Here is a 19,802-nt window from a genome sequence, read left to right on the forward strand (position 1 = left end):
TTGGACAACTATAAAATTTTCCAGGAGTTGCTGGGTCAAATGGTTGGAAGTTTTATTTCTGGATGTCATACTTGTCCAAAGAAACATCTTTCTGATTCTGAGGGGAGTTCAGCATGAGGGAATAGCATGATGTTGATAAAGGCCAACTTGACCTTGCCAGAGATCTGTAATTCACCAAGGCAGTGGCTAAAAAGGAGACTCATCTTTACCAAGCATAACAGCAGAGTTTTTATTTTTTTTCTTCTTAGCCTCTGGTTTTGGAAGCAGCTGAAAGATCCAAGGGAATAGGAGCAACTTTATCTTCACTAATGGATAAGTAGTTCAAAAAAATAGACCCATCTTGTCAGGAAAGCCTACTCTGAAGTGACCATAGCTCTTTGTAATGTCTATTAAAGTGTGGTGGTGCTGATGAAATACACTATTATTTGAGTATCAGAGGGGTAGCCGTGTTAGTCTGGATCTGTAAAAAGCAGCAAAGAGTCCTGTGGCACCTTAAAGACTAACAGATGTATTGGAGCATAAGCTGCGTCTGACGAAGTGGGTATTCACCCACGAAAGCTTAAGCTCCAATACATCTGTTAGTCTATAAGGTGCCATAGGACTCTTTGTTACTATTATTTGAGGACACTAATAGTCTCTCTTGGAACAACAACATAACGCATCTTGGAAATTGTTTTGGAGGATCAGAATGTTCCCTTGTGCTTAAGAGCCTTTGCTGTGTTGGTCTCTGCTGTTAGGGCTGTGGAGACAGCAGTCAGCTTAAATCACCATTCTCAGCTGTAGTTCTCCCTCCAGAAGTTCAGAGCAGATGTGGAGATTCTGTTACAGGCTTTGATGACCACCTTGGTGGTTATGCTCCACAAAGATTCACATCCTTACCCCAAATTTTTAAGGTGATTGTTGGCTAATTTGCACTGCAACACAAACCTTCCAGTTTTCTTCCTAATACCAGTTACTTGGGGAAAATAGATGCGTAAACTTGACACAGAGTGATAACTATTTAGATTCAATGATATCTGTTAGAAAGTTACCTAGGGCTGTTCACATCTTTTCTGATAGTCTAGAAATGAATTACTAAAAAGACTTCGGAAATGGGTTGTTCTTTGTGTTTAGACTTGTTGCAATCGAGTTGATGTCTTCCTGAATAACAAGTTTAGAGCTCATTCCACTAGCTCTAAGGCAGATTAATTTAATAGACTACATAAGCATGACTTAATTTGTAAAGCTAACACTTTCAGCTCTATTCATATGCAGCACTATTCTCACTAATTTGAATCTTACTCCAATGCTTGAAAGCAGTTCTGCGATTCTTGTTTAATTAGTCCTCCTTTAGAGTTACTTCTGGTAAATCTCCCAGATGTGAAGATCTGCAGAGGCAATTCTCTTAGGAGGAAAATATTACTTACAGTAAAGCTTATTTGGTGCTGTTCAAATGTATTGGCTCTGCAAATCTGCACTCATTTCCCTAACCTCTTCAAAGTCCTTCTTGCAATTCTTTGAATTTGGGCAACTGGAGCCACAGGATTCTTATAACCTCACTTCAAATGTTCAGACTTGTGAATTCAACAGGCACTGCTCTGAGCTGATGACTCCAGGGCCATGCAATACCCATGAATGTGAATCTGGAGAGGCAAAATCGGGGGGAAGAGGGGGATTCCCTCTTTTAACTTTGTATTTTGTCTATTTCATCTGTATTTCCAGACACTTTTACAAGCAAGGATAAAGTTGGAAGATGAAAATATACCCAGAGTTCTCTCACAAGTTGGTATGTTTTGAGATATCTATCCCTGGTTTATGAACAATCTATTGTTTTTGGTTATTTGCAGACCAGAATGCACAACTATGTTAGAAGTTTTATTTATGGCACAAACAAAAGTAGTCATCACCCCATCCCAAACACTGCCCCATTCATATCGTCTATCTTTACATCTCTTACAAAGAGGCTTTCAAATATATTCAAATAAGCCAACTTCTCCCAACATGCAAGAACGTACTACAAGCCTGCTTGTCTTCACAGAGGAAGAAAGGGTTTGACCTCGTACTGTATTTGCGGCCTCACCTTTTCACCATTCCTAAACCAGAGGAGGGTGGGATATCCACGAACTTGGTTTTCAGAACAGACTTCATAATGCTGTGTACAGTCAACCTAAAGTTTAAAATAGTTATAATCATTCACTCATATTGAATAAAATCCATGCTGTTCCAATCACAGCATCATACCCTTTATATTTAATATCTCTCAATATGTATCTACAGAGAAAGGCAAGGTTTGTCAGAAGCTAATTGAAATAATTTACAAGTCTTGTCTTGAAAGCCATTTAAGTCTGTGTTCCAAATCTCTCTCAAGCTGCTCAAGGAGGGTAGAGGCAGAAGCAGAAAAGAACAAAGGCACTATGATTTAATATGCTAGTTGGAACAAGCATTCAGTATTTGCAGAGTGAAAAAAATTACAACCTGGGCAGCAGGGCACCCAATACTCATGTTAAGAGTTTGAAACTAAATTTTCAGTACAAGGATTTACTGGCTCGGGTTTTTTTTAAATCATATAGGAGTACTCTGAAATCAGAAAGCAAAACAGCTAGTAACTTGACGTCAATACAAGGGAAATTCCAAATGCTGAGCAACTGGAATTCAAATTAGATTCTAATTTTGCCACAAGCCAATTTGTAAGGACAGATAGTACATCTACACAGGGATAAAAGACCTGCGGTACAGCTGTGGATGGCCCAGGTCAACTGACTTGGGCTTGTGGGGCTAAATATTGCTGTGTAGACATTTGGACTTGGGCTGGAGGCTGAGCTCTGGGACCCTCCCCCCTCACAAGGTCCCAGAGCTCAGGCTCCAGCCCAAGCCCAAATGTCTACACAGCAATTTTTTTAGCCCAGAGCCAAAGCAGAAAGCTGAGCCAGCTGACCTGGGACAGCAATTTTTTTTAATCCCTGTGTAGACATACCCTGATTTACAAATCCAATTAATAAGCAAATCAATAATCTACATGTCACGTGCATGGTTTCAGCATCTGCTTGAGATAACACTTAGATTTTTAAAGTTAACATTAGGAACTTTGCGCCACAGATCACTGAAGTGAGGACAACTAAGCAGACTACAGGCAAAAAGTAACAGGTGCTACTGACATTCACCTGGATTACATGAAGGTCACGTTTCCTGCCTACTTAGAGAATCACAGTCTGAGCCAAAACAAGTTTCCAATAGTTTCATGGCATCCTGTTACACAAAACTGGGTAGGCATTGAGACAAGACTAACTGCCTTTATTAGGATAAAAAATGCTAAAGCATGCAAGATAGAACACTGGATAAAACAGGACTTTTGAAAACAATGGACTTATAACTCTCTACGTGAAGAGAGACTGGGTAATACTGTAGTAAGAACATACTTAAACCAAGCAATAACTGCACCAGATAGCTCACGCAAACATTCCAGATGCTCAAAAAGTAATCACTACATGCAGCATTTAATACATACAGATAGTATCAAAGGACCAAAATCCTCTAGTACTTTATTCTGAGCAATCTCAGTTGTGTTACCAGATTTCAAAACATTTAAATTTCTCAAAAGACTCTCTGATCTACACCATAAGAAAAGTCTACTCTTACAGAGAGAAAGGAGAGACTGCAGCTTCGTCATTAACAGTTTTACTTAGACGTTAATGGCAGCAGTCTTTAAATACCAAGTTAATACCTTTGAAGGTTTAAGAGTTTAAAAAAGTTAGTCTCTATACATTTAGCACCATCAGATAACATTGAGGGATTCAGACTGTTAGACACCAGCATGACTTCGGCATGGGTCAGCAAATAAAGTGAGTAACTGCAGTTGCCAGACCACCTGCATACCTCTGCATAGAAGTCACTTCAGGAACAAATAATAAGCTCCCATGGTAAATACACCACAGAATCTGGTTATCATCCCTAAGGGAAATAGTAAAGCAGGACAAGATATCAGTTTTTAAGACAGAAGTCCCCCAAAAGTCTATACTAATTTTTTTTGTTGGAGGATATGAATAGATGAGAAACAACGCATCATGAATGCCTTTATTGGGTCTAAAATTTACAAAGCTATCCAGTTGTATACAGCATATTGGAAGAGGAAGAGTAATTTTTACTACTGAAAATAAATCTTGAAATTGATGAAGCCCTGACAACAGACAAGGGCAGTGCAATACAAAAATCAAAACTGAAAATATTCCTCTCATCATCTACTGTATTCGCCCTTTCTGTTGGTTCATACCTCTGAAACACAGTAATCTGGGTACAGACAAGTTTCGGGCATGCCCTTATTTAAAATGAATAGGTCTTGTCAATTCAGAGTTGGCCATCTCATCAGGATAAATAAAATATCTGGGTCCATGTAGCATATAAGAGAAATAGCCAGCTCAAAATTAAAATGGGATCTGTGAAGGTGAAATGATTTATCAAGTGACAAAATAGAGTAAATAAAGTTTGGCTTACAGACTATATAGGATGAGTAGCGTGCTACTTGACTAACGTATTCATCCAAAGGAGGTATATTTCGAGTTTAATAAGAGCTTTCAACCTACCTTGCCAATCTTGACAGTTTCAGAATGTTCAAGAACTGAGGCCAGCTGTTCCCAGGTTGGAGCCAAAGCTTTGCAGTGGCCACACCAAGGGGCAAAGAATTTGATAAAGTGATTACCTTTAAAAGAAAAAAGAAAAAAAAAAGGCTCAATTCATATGTACCTGAAACAGTGGCTGTCATTAAAGACTAGCTATTTACCACCAATTATAAATTTATCATGGTATTTCCCAGCTTAAGTACAGGTCATTTTGAAAATATAATAGTAAAGATAAAATACTGTAATGCAGTAAACATTAATTTGTAAATGGTATCCATTGTACAGTACTTCACTTGTATTTACAGTTAGTTTGAAATGTCGTAAACTAAACACAGCCACGAATATTTCAGGAGCTAGTTTTTCAATGTCATATCCAAGCACATCAGTGCATAGTTCATGTCTTTCCTCCATCCATACATCTTCACAAAAAACACTGCCAAAGTTAGATGTTTATTAAAAGCATAATAATTTTCATCTAACCATTTGCTAAAATTCTTTATTCTAACAAGAATTCACGTGAGTCAGCTACACTGCTGAAGAGTGGAAAACAGCAGAAGGTCAAAAAGTAAACAGCATAATTTAAAGAGAAAGCTCAAACATTGAATACATTTCTAAATACAGAAGTGACTGCAATTCAGTTGCTATAAAACTCTATTTGAATTAACTCTCCTGCATTGATCCTCTGTCATCTTCATGTTTGTGTTTATCTAAGTTAAAATTGCAAGCTCTCTGGGACAAGGACTTTTAAAATCTCTGTCATGTAATCCTGGTACGTAGGGTCCGATGGGAACAAAACCTAAGGGATAAAGGAGTTCAGGAGAGCTGGCAATTTCTCAAGGAGATAATATTAAACGCACAACTGCCAATTATCCCGATGTAAGGAAATATAGGATGAATAGTAAGAGGCCAACATGACTCCATCAGGAGCTCTTTAATGACCTGAAAATAAAAAAGAAATCCCACAAAAGGTGAAAAATGGACAAATTACTAAGGAGGAGTACAGAAGAATAGCACAAGCACGTAGGGACAAAATCAGAAAGGCTAAGGCACAAAATTAGTTGCACCTAACAGGGGACATAAAAGGTAGTAACAAATGGTATTGTAAGTATATTAGGAGCAAGAGAAAGATGAAGGAAAGTGTAGGTCCTCCACTTAGCAGGGAAGGAGAACAAATAATTAAGGACAACAAGGCGGCTGAGGTATTTAATACCTTTTCACTAAAAAGGTTAATAGCGACCATATACTCAACGCAATTAATATTAACAAAATGGGGGAAGGAACATAAGTCAAAATGTGGAAAAAACAGGTTAAAGAATATTTAGATAAAGAGAACTTGAGAAGGGCGAACATATTTCCTATTGTTAAAAAGGGTGGGGGGGGAAGAGGGGCCTGGGGAATTATAGACCAGGCAGCCTAACTTTGACACCTGGATAGATACTGGGAAAAAAAAGATCAATCAATTAGTAAGCACCTAAAAGATACGAGGAATAGCTAGGGTTATAAGTAATAGCAAACATGGATTTGTCAATAACAAATAATTTAGACACCAAGAGTCTAAATCCCACTGGCTGTTGACGAGATTTAGAGTCCTAAGTGCCTATATCCCTTCTGAAAATGATATTTAAGCTCCTAAATCAGTTAGGCATTGTGACAGCAAAGCAATGCCTAAATAACTTCAAAAAAAAAAAAATGGGCCTCAGTGCTTTATGTCTACACTGGCACTTACTGCGGTATAACTTATGTAGCTCAGGGGTGTGAAAAAACAAACACCCCTGAGCAGCGTCGGTGTAGACAGCGCTATGTCAGTGGGTGAGCTTCTCCCGCTGACATAGCTACGCCACTCATGGGGCTGGAGCAGTAAAGCCGACAGGAGAGCTCTCTTCCTGACGGCTTAGAGAGCTTACAGTGGCATCACTGCAGCTCCTCTGCTGTAAACTCTCTAGTGTAGCCGTAGCAGTTGAGTCAGTAGCATGAAGCACTAACAACATCAAAGCAACTCCATATTAACACAGAATAGAAAGGAACTAAATACAGAGAAAAGAACGTCAAATGCTTTTAATGCAAGGACATGGAAAAAGTGTAGTCACAGGAGAAACGAAAGGATGGAAACCTCTTATAATAATGAAGTCTTTTTCACTGCTTCCCCCATCCTCTCCCCTCCCCCGCAAAGGCTCCTACTAACAGAACAACTTCACTGTAAATGGAGATTCACTGTAGGCAGGTTCTACTGTAATTCCATTCTAGTTTAAATGTTTGAAAGAAAACTTGAGAGGCAGAGAGAAAGACTGATGAAAATAAGATTTATTGGTACAACTTTCTGTCTTGGATTGTTGCCTTTTTCATATTTTTACTCAATTAGTAGCCTCACTATTACTTTGTAGTCTAGTTTCTTAACCAGGAACCATATAAACAAAGATTTAAAAAGTAAGGAATCTAATGACTCAGTCCAGTGGCTTTTTATCTGCAATGAACCTCTGAGTTGGCAAGTGCAGCAAATGTGCCCACCACTTATCACTGCTGCCCCCTGTTCTCTCTTTTATGGTCCATCAGCCATGAATAACTTGACATTTCACATCATTCTGTGTTGTCCACACAAAATGATGAACGAGTGAAAGCTTCAATGTGCTTTAGTGTTTTAAAAAGGGGTGAGAAATCGCACACAAAAAACAATGCCATTACTGTGAGGCATATTTCAATCCTTACTGGAAAACTATCAATTTGTATTTTTTGTCCAGACAATATAAGCGTTTAATTAGTTTGTGGTTTCCAAGTTGAAACATTAGATTTTTTTTAAAGTTTACCAAGTTGACATTTCTCATTTAGAATAGGTAGCTAATGCAATGATGATGTAGATTGTACAATCAGAATTATTACTTTTTTAAATACTAAAACTGCACCCAACAACAACAACAAAAATTTATGGTGTATGCACAATGTTAGATATACAAAACCACAGTAAAAGATTATTTAGTTTGCAAAACAAAGCACTCACAAGTTAGGAAATGCCAAACTTAAGAATTGCCCATGCAACCTTAATTCTGCCCCCTTGTGTGTCTACCCTTTGCACTGAAAGAGACAGGCATCCAATGAAAAAAATACCATGTGATCATGTAATTAAAAATGGTCTTATAATGCAATCTTAAATCTGGTATTTCCTCACTTTCAAGTACTGGACTTTGTATTAAAAAAAAAAAAAAAGAGGTAAAGGTAAAAAAAATTATTTAGGTTACAATTTCTTAGGTTTTTGAAATCGATTGGAATCCAGAACCTTCAGCACTGCGTCACAGGGTAGGTCTACACTTACCTCCGAGTCCGGCGGTAAGCAATCTATCTTCTGGGATCGATTTATTGCGTCTTGTCTAGACGCGATAAATCGATCCTGGAAGTGCTTGCAGTTGACACCGGTACTCCAGCTCGGCGAGAGGAGTACGTGGCATTGACGGGGGAGCCTGCCTGCCGCGTCTGGACCCGCAGTAAGTTCGAACTAAGGTACTTCGAATTCAATTTGCGTACCTTAGTTCGAAGTGGGGGGTTAGTGTGGACCAGGCCACAGACTTCTATCACTTGAACTACGGAAATAACTACATTACTTAGCAATAGAGGAAGGCTATTATCCCAGAATGGAGCATGGGGCTCAGGGTGTGCTAGGTCCAGGGATGACTGAGGGGAGCCCAATCTGGCTCTCCCTTCCCCAAACCATGGAGTTGGGGGAGCTCCTGACCCATGTGATAGCCCCAGAGGGCAGGGATGGACCACTGGGGCAACAGGCTGTGTCAGGGGTGGGAGTGGGGGTAGGAGAGAGAGCCTGACTTAGCTCTCCTTCCATGACCGCCCACTCTAATGCTACCTGAATGGAATTCCATGGGACAAGAAAAAGTCATCTCTCTAGCCCCAGGGTGTTGTCCGTGTTGAATTTCAAAGGCCTGTTCCAAACAATGGAGGTGCTAGAGAGTTTCGTAAAGTTACAAGAATCTTTTATAATTGAAAGTATTATGCAACCTAAATATAGAATAAATATAAAATCTCTGAAGATTCTATCCTCACTGAGCATATCGCAGCTCTTACATGTGACTGGACTCCTCTCCTGTGGTCCCAATGACTCAATCCTGCTGGCACCTAACCAGTGTAGGAAAGGAAGCCTTCTGATTTGAATGCAGATTGGACAAAAACTGGACCAGGGAGGAGGGAAAGGAGCAGACTTGCACAAAGAGTCTGGATAGAGTGGGACTTGGAAGGGGGGGAATTATGACTGGATGCTGGAGACTGGGACTAGCTGGGCAAGGAGACGAGGAGCCAGTAAAGGAAACATGGGGTGGAGACCCTGGGAGCTGGTGAGGGAAACTGGAGACAGGGGGAGACTGGGAACTACTTGGCTAGGCAAACGAACACTGAGATGGGATGAGGACTGTGGTTCATGGGGAGAGCTGAGGCTTGCTGAACCAAGATACTGGGACAAAAAGCCAGGGATATATATGAGAGAGAGAGAGAGAGAGAGAGATATTGGATGAGGAGCCCAGGAAGGGACAGTGGAACCCAGAGCTAACTGGGGGGGGGGGGGGGGCGCAAGGAGAGACAGACTGGACAAAAAGCTAGGAGGTGGGACTGCTTAAGCTAGAAGACTGGACTTCGGTATGCGAAAGGGGGGCACTGGGAACCGGACAGCAAACAGAGGGGGGGAAGCTAGAACTGATTAGGCAAGGAGAATGACACTGGAATGAGAAGCAGAAGCTATGTAGGGAAGAATGGGATTAGCATAAGAAGCCTGAGCTGGAGAGAGACAGGAGTGGGGGAGGGCCAGATTAGAGGAGACGGGGCAGAAAAGGTCAAGCTTGACAGAAATGAGCAAAAGAGTCTGTGCCCACTAGAGAACTTTCCCCTTCAGAGCCAGGAATGGAACCCAAGATTCCTGAGTCTCACTATTCCTCTGCGGTCAGACAATATCTGTGAAACCCACGGCAAAGTGTGTGTCTCATCCCCTTCTAGTGCTGGGCCCCATATAAGATGACAACCTACTACTGCTATCAGTTACTCTGTTAGCTCAAGTGGCAGGAGTCTATGTGGTGGATCTAAAGATTACAACTCTACCAATGAGCCAAGTGAGTGTCAATATAATCCCACATGATGGAATTTCTGTTTTTCAGTTTGCTTTTTTTAAATCCTAGGAAATTGTACACACAAACTATTAAAAGAACGTTAAGGTGCAAAGTCAACCAGTAAAAAAAAAAATATAAATAAATCTGAAAATCCCAGAATTAAGGTTGCACAGACAACTTTAATTCAGCCCCCATGTGTGTAAGCGTTATGATACAGGTTTTAATTACATGATCACATACTATTTTTCCACAGGATGCTTGTCTCATTCAGTGTACAGCAGTGGCTCTCAAACTTTTTTACTGGTGACCCCTTTCACATAGCAAGCCTCTGAGTGCGACCCCCCTTATAAATTAACACCATTTTTTATATATTTAACACCATTATAAATGCCGGAGGCAAAGCAGGATTTGGGATGGAGGTTGACAGCTCGCAACCCCCCATGTAATAACCTTGCGACCCCCTGAGGGGTCCTGACCCCCAGTTTGAGAACTGCTGGTGTACAGGATGTACTTGCTCTAGGGATGAATTAGGGTTGTGGAGTAAAAGAGGCTGTTGTCTGTAGGACCTTTCCATTCATAGCAGAAGCTGGAATATATGTAGACTGTGTAGAATATGTACAGATAAATTAATGCTCGTGAAGCACTCAGATACTATAGTGATGAGCACCATACAAGAGCCCATGAGGAAATAAATAATTGTATTTCCATAGAAGGGTTTGAATAATACACAGTAAATAAAGCCTAGACTCTCACATTGAACCATGAGCATAAAACAAAATAGTGCAGGGTGGCTCATTAATTGAGCACTGTCCATCCTGTGTACTAAATGAAGCTGGGATCCTGTGGGGGAAAAAAATGGTATGCAATCATGTAATTGAAGACTATCATAATGCATATGCACCAGAGGATGAATTTAAGATTGCTTGTGCAACCTTAATACTGCGATTTCCTAACTTTTGAGTTCTTGATTTCATAACCCTAATGTCTTTAATATATTTATTGCATGTAATATGTAATAAAACTGGGGTTTTTTTGTAAGTTATCTTTCCACTTGTTACAGATTTTTGGGTAAGAAGATGGGAGAAAGGTACTTTTAAAGACTAGCCCACCATTTCTCTCATATACCTCACAAGATCAAGCAAATATTGCAGGCTTCTCACTAATTAGATCTAAATATCTGTACCAATCATCATTACAAGAAAATAATTAAATTACCTTCTGCTATATGCATCTTGAAATTGGCTGCTGAGAGATCATGCATTCCCTGTTTAGGTTCCGGAAGTTTTGGTGGTTGCAGATCAGATTCTTGCTCCTATTAAAAAAGAAACAAAAGTAATTACTATTTCTTATGTAACTGATATACACTAAATGAATTGTATGGCAATTTGTCTGTCTTACATAGTGCTCCATGTGTAATGCTTCCATGTGGCAGTGTAAATGGAGACAATCCCCATTTGTCAATTTTCAAATTCCCAAAAATATTTCCTACTCCATCTTTATTCTGTATCAAGGTCTGTGTCAAGTGGACACTAATAAGCAGTTATTTGAAATTGACATGTGAGTCTATTATACAGAAAGCAACTATCTCAGTTACTGGGCTAACTGCACCAGGTCTTTCCTCCTGGTGATCCACGATCCTGGTCTCTTCAAGTGTACCTTCCCATCCCCTCAAACCTCCAACTATCACCTGACCTGGGGGAGAACCACAGGATTCTCCCACTCTCAAATTAGGCCCTGGCTGCAGTTCCCAGTGTATCAAATGTGTTACCTCAGCAGATCTGACTTGGGCTCAGATCCTGCAGTTCTGTTCCCTCAGGGCACAATAAGAGGGGCAGTCAGCTTCTTTAAAGCAAAGTATTATTTATACAGAAAAAGCATATTGTTTTTAAGAGATGTTTTGTCTGATAAGCCAGCCTATGCATATGCCTGTTTTCCCCTAAGGCTTATCATTACCTGGACATGAGAAGGTCCATCTCCTTCAGATTCCTGCACAGAGACTGCCTTCCAGCTTCTCTCTCTGTCAGAGCTCACTGACAATTGACTCTCAACCCCCTCTTTTCCTGAAAAGTCCTTTTTAACTATTTACCGTACTTTTGCTCTGTAGCTCCCAGTCTGGCAAGAAAGGAGGGTCACTTCAGACTGGAGCCTGGAAGTATGCCATATAGTCCTGTAATTCCCATCCCAAGTGTCTGGATGTAGGTTGCTCATGTGAAGATCCATTGCACTGCCTTCCTGTTTGTTCTTCCCACAGTCCCCTATTAAGCTACATCAACAACTAGCTTAATACAGGAAAGATTTACAATTCAATATACAATAATTCTCCTTGAGTGACCAGATCACATAACGCCTTTATAGAACTAGAACATCTCAACCCTCTTAGATTATTACACAGTAGCTCCTACACTATTTATAAAACATTACTACTAGGGCTACAGGTTTGTCATGGCAGGAAAAAAAGTCACAATGTGATTTTCCCGTTTGTCTGTGACTTATGTGTGTGTCCAGGACTCACCTGTGGAGGCTCCTGTCCCATGTGGCTGGGCCTGGCTTTCTGCACCAGACATTGCGACCAGGTGCATGGGGTCACAATGCCACTCAGGCTTGACTCCTACGTCATGACAGGGCACAGGCCGAACATGAATGGCATTGCAACCATGCCCACATGGTCACAACACATCGAGCAGGGAGCCAGTCCCAGTCCCAAAGGACATAGGAGCCGCCATTGCCCATGCCTGAGGTGAGTGCGGGCTTCCTCTCAACTCTGGGACCCAGCCCCACAGGATACAGGAGCTGCCTGTGTCTGGGGTGAGTGTGTAGGGCAGGCTTGCTCTCCAGCCCCAAGCTTACCCCTCACTCCTTAGACCCTGTCTCTGTACCAGGCTGGGATTAGGGTTGTGTTATGGGGGCAGAGGGTGCAGATGTGGGTAGTCTGTGCCCCCTCACTTGTCAGGGCTTTTTTTTTTTTTTTTTTTTTAAATAAATAAAAAAAAAAAAATCACAGAGCAGTCACCAAACCAGTGACTTTTTCTAATAAGATTACCATGACTGCTCTGTGATTTTTGATTTTTTTTTTTTTAAATGCAGTGACAAATCTGCAGCCCTAATTATCACATATCAGGCCCACTCCTGTCACAGAAACCACATGTGCCATCACATAAATTTATGAGGTCTTTCAGCTATCTATAATTTACAAGCTATTCAAGACTCCACTTTGAGCACTCTTTCCCAATCCCACACAACCAGCAATATTAGAAAAGGAGCAAACTAGAACTTAGCCATCTTATAACTAAGCTGCAACAGTCACAAACGTTAAGTCAGTCACTTAACAGAAAAAAGACACTTTTCTAGGAACTAGCTCAGAGCTGAAAAAAACATTACTAGAAACTACACTGCTAAAACTTCTTTGCATCTGATGTTTAAATTTTTAAAAGATACATTAGCATGGATCTTGTTTAAGCAGAACTGTGTATTTTTAATCAACTGAGATCAGCAATCATTGTGGCTTTGTCTTGACTAGGAAAAGTGCTTAAGTTTACACCAGTCTCATCTAATATGCTAGATGAGCCAGATCTAAACTCAAGCTTTTGCCTTGTGTAGATATAGGGTAACACATTGTAACTCGATTTTGCTGGTTGAGTTGTAGCCTTAACTCCTCTCTAAACCAGTGGTTCTCAAAGCTGGTCCGCCGCTTGTTCAGGGAAAGCCCCTGGCGGGCCCGGACGGTTTGTTTACCTGCCACGTCCGCAGGTTCGGCCGATCGCGGCTCCCACTGGCCGCAGTTCGCCGCTCCAGGCCAATGGGGGCTGCGGGAAGTGGCGTGGGCCGAGGGATGTGCTGGCCACCCCATTGGCCTGGAGCGGCGAACCACGGCCAGTGGGAGCCGCGATCGGCCGAACCTGCGGACGCGGCAGGTAAACAAACCGGCCCGGCCCGCCAGGGGATTTCCCTGAACAAGCGGCGGACACTGCTCTAAACTACGGCATGACCAGCTAATAATTGTTGCCCCGCATCTACATTAGGAAAAAGACTGTTTATGCTGGTCTTACCTAGCTTGTATTAGCTAAACCACTTTTCCTAGTCAAGACAAAGTACTTGTGGCCCATACTTGTTAACTGAACTTGTACCAGGACATCCCATCTTAAATGTCAAGAGGCTAATACTTCCTTGAAATAAGATTATGAATTTTGGTTTTAAATACAGGAAACAAAGGGCAAGCCAAAGGATGCCAGTTTTAATCACGGGTTTGACGGCTATTTGGCCACTGTTCCAGTTTGTCATCATCATCCAATTTTTATTCTTACAAGATTTTCCTCTTGGAAAGCAAAACCTAACCCCTATAGTTCAAGAAATCAGTCTGACTCTGGAAGAAGGGAATATTTCCTGTTCACTTACAGCTGGTTCCTCATTTAGTGTCTGCAACATCCAGCTTTCCAGTGCCTGGAAGTCTCTAGGACCCTGGTATTTCACAGGTTCTTGGCCTGGTTTAAGCAGCTTTAGGCTGAAACATTAAAACAGTACGAAGAGGTAAGGCAAAACTTTTCAAATAGATACAAACAAGAAACATTCTTTGTAAATAAATGAACTTTTTGCTGATATCATAACTGAGCTCAGAGCATACTCAGTCCTCAAGCTTATCATTAAAATCAAACATTCCCTGGATTTCCATGATGCAGAACTGGGCCCTGTAACTAACCAGAACTCTGTTCTTCTCCTTTAAACTTAGCACAGATAGAAATACCATATTTGGTGTGAACATTCCAAGATGTCCTTAGATTAACATACAATGGTGAATAAAATGCTAGAAAGAATAATTCAAAGATTAATCCCTGTTTATGCTTCTGAATCCTATTTTCCAGTTTACCAAAAAAGCATCAGTTAATTTTTTTCAGTATGCATAAAAACAAAAAGCTTATGTTCCAGGAATCTCTCTACACTTTTTTGTGCCATGCCAAATATGCATGTCCTTGATCACATGCCACTTCTCATGCTGTATTAAACTGATTAAAAGTAGCTTAAAGCAGATGAACAAGGTGAGAAAATAGGTGAGAGTTGCAAAGACAGTCTTTCTGATTATATAATATATACTTGCTGTAAAATCTGTTTAACAAAATACCTAAATCTTTTCCCACTAAATATATGTATAACTTAAAACTGGAAATCATATTTGTTTAAATACTGGAATTTTAAAGGAATACCATCAAATTGAGAGGTCTTTTTTTTTTTTTTTTTTTTTAAAAGTGAGTTAAAATTCATTTCAGTTATTACACCTGTCCTTGACTTCCCTTGCTAATTTTTGTGGTTTTACCACCACATTTTTCTAAATGTTTCTCTCCTGTTTTTCTCTGCAGAGCTCTTATAACTTAAAAAAAAAACACTATGCAAGAGTGTTTTTAAAAGCACAATTCATACAAATTAAAATAAGAAAAAATCCTCCCTTTATCGCTTTCATTTATAGTATTGTACATTGCTTGTACAATAGTAGGTTAAAAAACATTCAGAAAGGTGTGTGGTTTTTAAGTTGATATTGTCCCTTTAAGAAGTCAACAAAAAATAAAGAAAAGAACTATGAAATCTGAATTGCTTATCTCTCCCTTTCATACATCTTCTGATAACAGTTTGGAGTAGAATCTAACAGAAATCAAGAAGTTAGCTTAAATGATCCTACAGGCGTAGTAGCACCTCTATTATTTTATTAAGATGAGGTTCAGTTCCCCCCCCCCCACTTAGATCTGTATATCCAATCTCTTTGTTTTGTATGAAAATAACAGCATATCTTCCTCCCCAACTGTACAGTATACAACCAATATGTAAAGACTGAATTTCCTGAGGATTTTCAACTAAATCTGTTATTTAGTTAGAGTTAAAATTAATTTTAAAATCAGACCTTTAAAAATTTCATCATGTGACCCTGTGGAGAATGAGGGAGATACCTGTATTACAGGGATTTGTATGCATATATGTACCTCAGTTTACCTGCTTGATAGTATTCTGTTTGGAGACCAAGCAGGAAATTAAGCAATGGTCAGAGATAAGACAACTAGAGGTAAACAACATCGAGGGAGCTAAGGGAACAATAGCTGGTCTAGTAATAGAGAAGATGCTCTTTCCAGGCTACCCAAAAGTGACAGAGCTGTTTTACCAAAGCCAGAGCCTAGAGATACAAAAGACCATAAACAGTTAAAAGCACACACTGGAAAAAAGGAAGGGGAGGAGGGGAGATACTGAGAGAGAGAGAATCCAGCAACATCGTTTGTCAGCATAATGACCCAAAGATCCATTCCTAGAGTAGTTAAACCGCAGTGCTGCACCCTTGACAGAGGTGAAGGAAGCACAGCCTTTCCCTCGAGAGGTGCACTCAAGAGAGTCTGAAAAGGGGCTTAAGGCACAACTCACCCTGTAATTATGAACAAGCCTTTTATTAACAAATCGCTGGTTTATCATTCACATTTTCTTTGTAGATAAAGCCCAGTACCAGCTATCCTCAAAGGCACAATTTTTTTCTTCTATCTTACCCATTATAATTAGTACTTACTGACTCAAAATGGCTGCCATTTTCCATAACTCACAAAAGGACTGAATGAGCCAATGATTGTGAAGTTACTCATGTCCTCAGTAAAGATAATCACCATTTTTCTAGTGGGGAAGTGATGGTGCACCTAATAAAAATGCCCACTACTTCTTATTGTTTCCACTGGGACTGAAGCTGCTCCCAGGGAACAGAACTCCCATTTCAATAAGCACTTTCCTAGCATACCTCTCAACCTTCAAACCTGCCAATTTGCGACAAAAGCCATTGTAATGTGTGAAAAATGACTGAAACGTTGAACAGTGTTTTGTTGTACGTCACAGCATAATTGAGAGATTTTTTTTTTTTAATCTTTAAGGATATTTTCTCATTTAAAAGAGAGCATGGGAAAAACAGGAATTCTATTCTGTGCAACCATTAAGACATATACCAGTGATGGGCAACCTGTGGCCTGCATGCGGCCCGTGAGGGTAATTTACTGACAGGCCGCGAGACAGTTTATTTACATTTGCACGGCCGCCTGCAGCTTCCAGTGGCCGCGGTTTGCCGTTCCCAGCCAATGGGAGTAGCGGGAAGTGGCATGGGCTAGCAGCAGCTTGCCCACCACTGACATACACCCTTCCTCAATGGTCATCATGAAAGTTTGACTTTCAGATCCCCAATCCAGACCTCTACAGCTACAGGAATAATACCTTTGCAAATATTATATTGACGTATGTGCACAGGTTGAGCGTGCATATGTTATGTGTTTATGGGGCAAGCATGAGGCCATAACTAAGGTTGTGTGGGAAGAAGAGATTAATGGTTGTTTGGCATGTATTTACTTTATCACTTGGAGGAAGAAGGCAGTTCTTTGTCCTAATGTGGAATCTGTCAGTGTCTTTGGAAACATGCTGTATGGCTATTAGGATTAGGGTTATTAGATGTCCCATAATTTGTTTCCATGCTTTTTAAGGATTGTGTGTGGGGCAGAGGAGGGGTGGTAGAAGATAGCAAACCTGCCCAAGCTTAATCCAGTTCCCTTTTAAATGAATGTTTTGTTTATGGAATGGAATCTGCCTTGAATTTTGTGTACCACAGATTTACAAGGAATTAGGCACCATCTTATTGGTGTGTCCTATATGCAGAATTAGAACCCTGTAGGTATATTGTTCTCTCTCCTTGTGCCAACACTGAAAGCTGAAATCTTGTCCTGCCAGTCTTGATCACATACATTTTATTAGATTCGTATGTCAAAGTTAGCTCGGACCTAACTCATCTTTGTGCCAACTGCTATTAGACTTTTCTCTATTGCCCCATTATTTCCAAGATTACAGTTCCAAATTTATTGTATTAATATTTACTGCAATTCCTACCCCCTAATTAAAATGCTCTGGCAGTGAGGTGGTGATGACAAACTCCATTCAGAAAGAGGGAATAGTCAATTGTTAGAAGGCACTGATAAGGTATAAGGTCTGTATTAATACGAACTACAAAAACAGTAAACTATTTTTAACCTCTGCTGATCCATCTTCATAAATATCAATATTTGTGCAACTGACTAGGCAGAGCAGTGAATTGTTATGATGTTTCACCTCTTGAGAAAAGTTAGTATTTGGACCCTAAGGTTTGACCATAAGCTTTTGGGGTCTCTATGGGTACATCTACATAGCAAAAAAAAAAAAAAAACGCAACAGCAGGTTTCGAAGCCTGGGTCAACTGACTCAGGATTACACAGCAGGGCTAAAAATAGCAGTGTAGAAGTTTGGGCTCAGGCTGGAGCTTGGGCTCTGAAACCCAGCAAGTGGGGAGGGCTCAGAGCCCAGGCTTCAGCCCAAGCATGTACACTGACATTTTTAGCCCTGCAACACAAGCCCAAGTCAGTTGACCCTGACTCTGAAACTTGCTGCCTTAGGTTTTGGGGTTTTTTTGCTGTGTAGACATACCCTACCATTGTAGGACATTTATTCACAAAGCTACACAACTGACAATCTGCTAAAGAGAGGTCCAGCACTAGGCTAGCAGGAGTGCTGGAGTTTGGACTGATGTGCTTTAAGCAAAGGCTTGTTTATCTGGTAGAAATTCCAGCTCACATTCTTTTCCTGCAGCTCAGAGGCAAGATGCGAGCCTTCTCACCAAGACCTTACCCTGGCCCTTACTGGTGGAACCCGCTCACCCTCATCTATCATAATAGGAAAGGTTTAAAAGATAATAGGTTTAGTGCTCTAGTTCATAAGTAGCTGCTAAGTTTTTCAAGCCCTGTTAAAGCAAAACCATGTACAGAAACTTGCACAGTGCCAGCATCAATATGTGCCTGGCTTTAGATGGTGTTATTAATCTATCAGATTTATGAGCACCAGATTCACACAAAAGTTTGAGACTATTTATACACACTACACTGGTTGTGCTATATACAGTTAGATAACTGAAATTATTTTAAAGTAGTTAAAATAGTTCTGAACTAGTACTGTACTGCTGAATGTTACTTACCATCTCAAAGATAAGTTCTCGGGGGGGGGGGGGGGAAGGGGGGGAGAGCCTATTCTAAACTTTGTTTAAACATAGCCATCTTCCAAGTTGTAAAAAAAGAGACATTATAGCTCATCTTGTCTTGGCAACATGATGAGAGCTTAAATTTATCTTCTAAAGACTGAAGAGCTATAAAGGAAACCACCAAAAATCATAACTTAGAAGTTGGTCTCAACAAATTGGCAGAGGACTGTGGAAAAACATACAAAATAATAGAAGCACATATCCTTTTGTACTTACGTGGGGTATCCTCTGATTCCAAATTCAGAGCAGAGTGGAATATCTATAGTGCAATCCACTTTTACAACATAGACTGATGGATTTTCCATGTTGTTGTATTTGTCTCCCAGATCATTCCAAGTTGGTTGCAGACGTTGACAGTGTCCACACCTACAACAAGATGAGCAAAAGATAAAATAAATTTCAGTAATAAGGTCACTGTTCTGATTTGTATGCATGCTCTATATTTAACAAATTTAGGTTTAAATGTAAATATGAAGACTAGATATGAATGAATCTATGGGAAAAGTATATATACACATGGGTGGGATCTGATGTATTTGAAACATGTTAGAGGAATGAAAAATCAGAAACCTCTTCCATATAAAAACAGACTGTGTTAAGCAACAGTTAATACTGTAGAGTTGCCTTTTATTGTAGAAGGCTAACCTTGTAAGCAGTTTTGACACAAAATTCACACAAAAAAATCTAACAACAGCCCTGACGGTTAGAGAAGTACTTTTGCATTACAAAGTCTTGCCAGGTTCATTGTAAAAGACTATTACATTAATGAGGATACTGAAAAGAGAGCACTCAGCTTCTCAACTTTCTAAGAACACCATGAGAGGATGCCTGGTGTTCTTTATGTTTTTACACATTTGGAAGCACCATGTTTTTACGTGTCTGCTAAGGAGGTAATGGTTTGTACTCTTTTTATAAGGTCACTTGTGTTTACATGTAATATCAAAATTGTGACTCATGGGACCCATGGAATACCTAAATCAGTGAAGTAGAACAGTTCTGTTTCAAAGTCCTGAAGAGATGCTAATCTTAATATGTTATAAACAGGAACAAGTGCCTTTG

At 40.2% G+C, this 19,802-nt stretch overlaps 1 protein-coding gene across 1 annotated transcript in view; it reads right to left on the bottom strand.

Annotated features, from left to right (window-relative positions):
- Positions 1 to 19,802, bottom strand: part of TXNDC5 (thioredoxin domain containing 5) — a 38,519-nt gene that overhangs the window by 9,772 nt on the left and 8,945 nt on the right. Inside the window, exons 2-6 of the mRNA XM_026660128.2 lie at positions 18,960 to 19,109; positions 14,078 to 14,183; positions 10,901 to 10,997; positions 4,557 to 4,672; positions 2,060 to 2,146 (exon numbers count right to left, since the gene is read on the bottom strand). Of these exons, the coding sequence (XP_026515913.1) occupies positions 2,060 to 2,146; positions 4,557 to 4,672; positions 10,901 to 10,997; positions 14,078 to 14,183; positions 18,960 to 19,109 (556 nt within the window). The remainder of the gene's footprint in view (positions 1 to 2,059; positions 2,147 to 4,556; positions 4,673 to 10,900; positions 10,998 to 14,077; positions 14,184 to 18,959; positions 19,110 to 19,802) is intronic.

Source organism: Terrapene carolina, unplaced genomic scaffold (assembly GCF_002925995.2).
Source record: "Terrapene carolina triunguis isolate 2854851 unplaced genomic scaffold, T_m_triunguis-2.0 Scaffold58, whole genome shotgun sequence".
In the NCBI taxonomy this organism is placed as follows: Eukaryota; Metazoa; Chordata; order Testudines; family Emydidae; genus Terrapene; species Terrapene triunguis.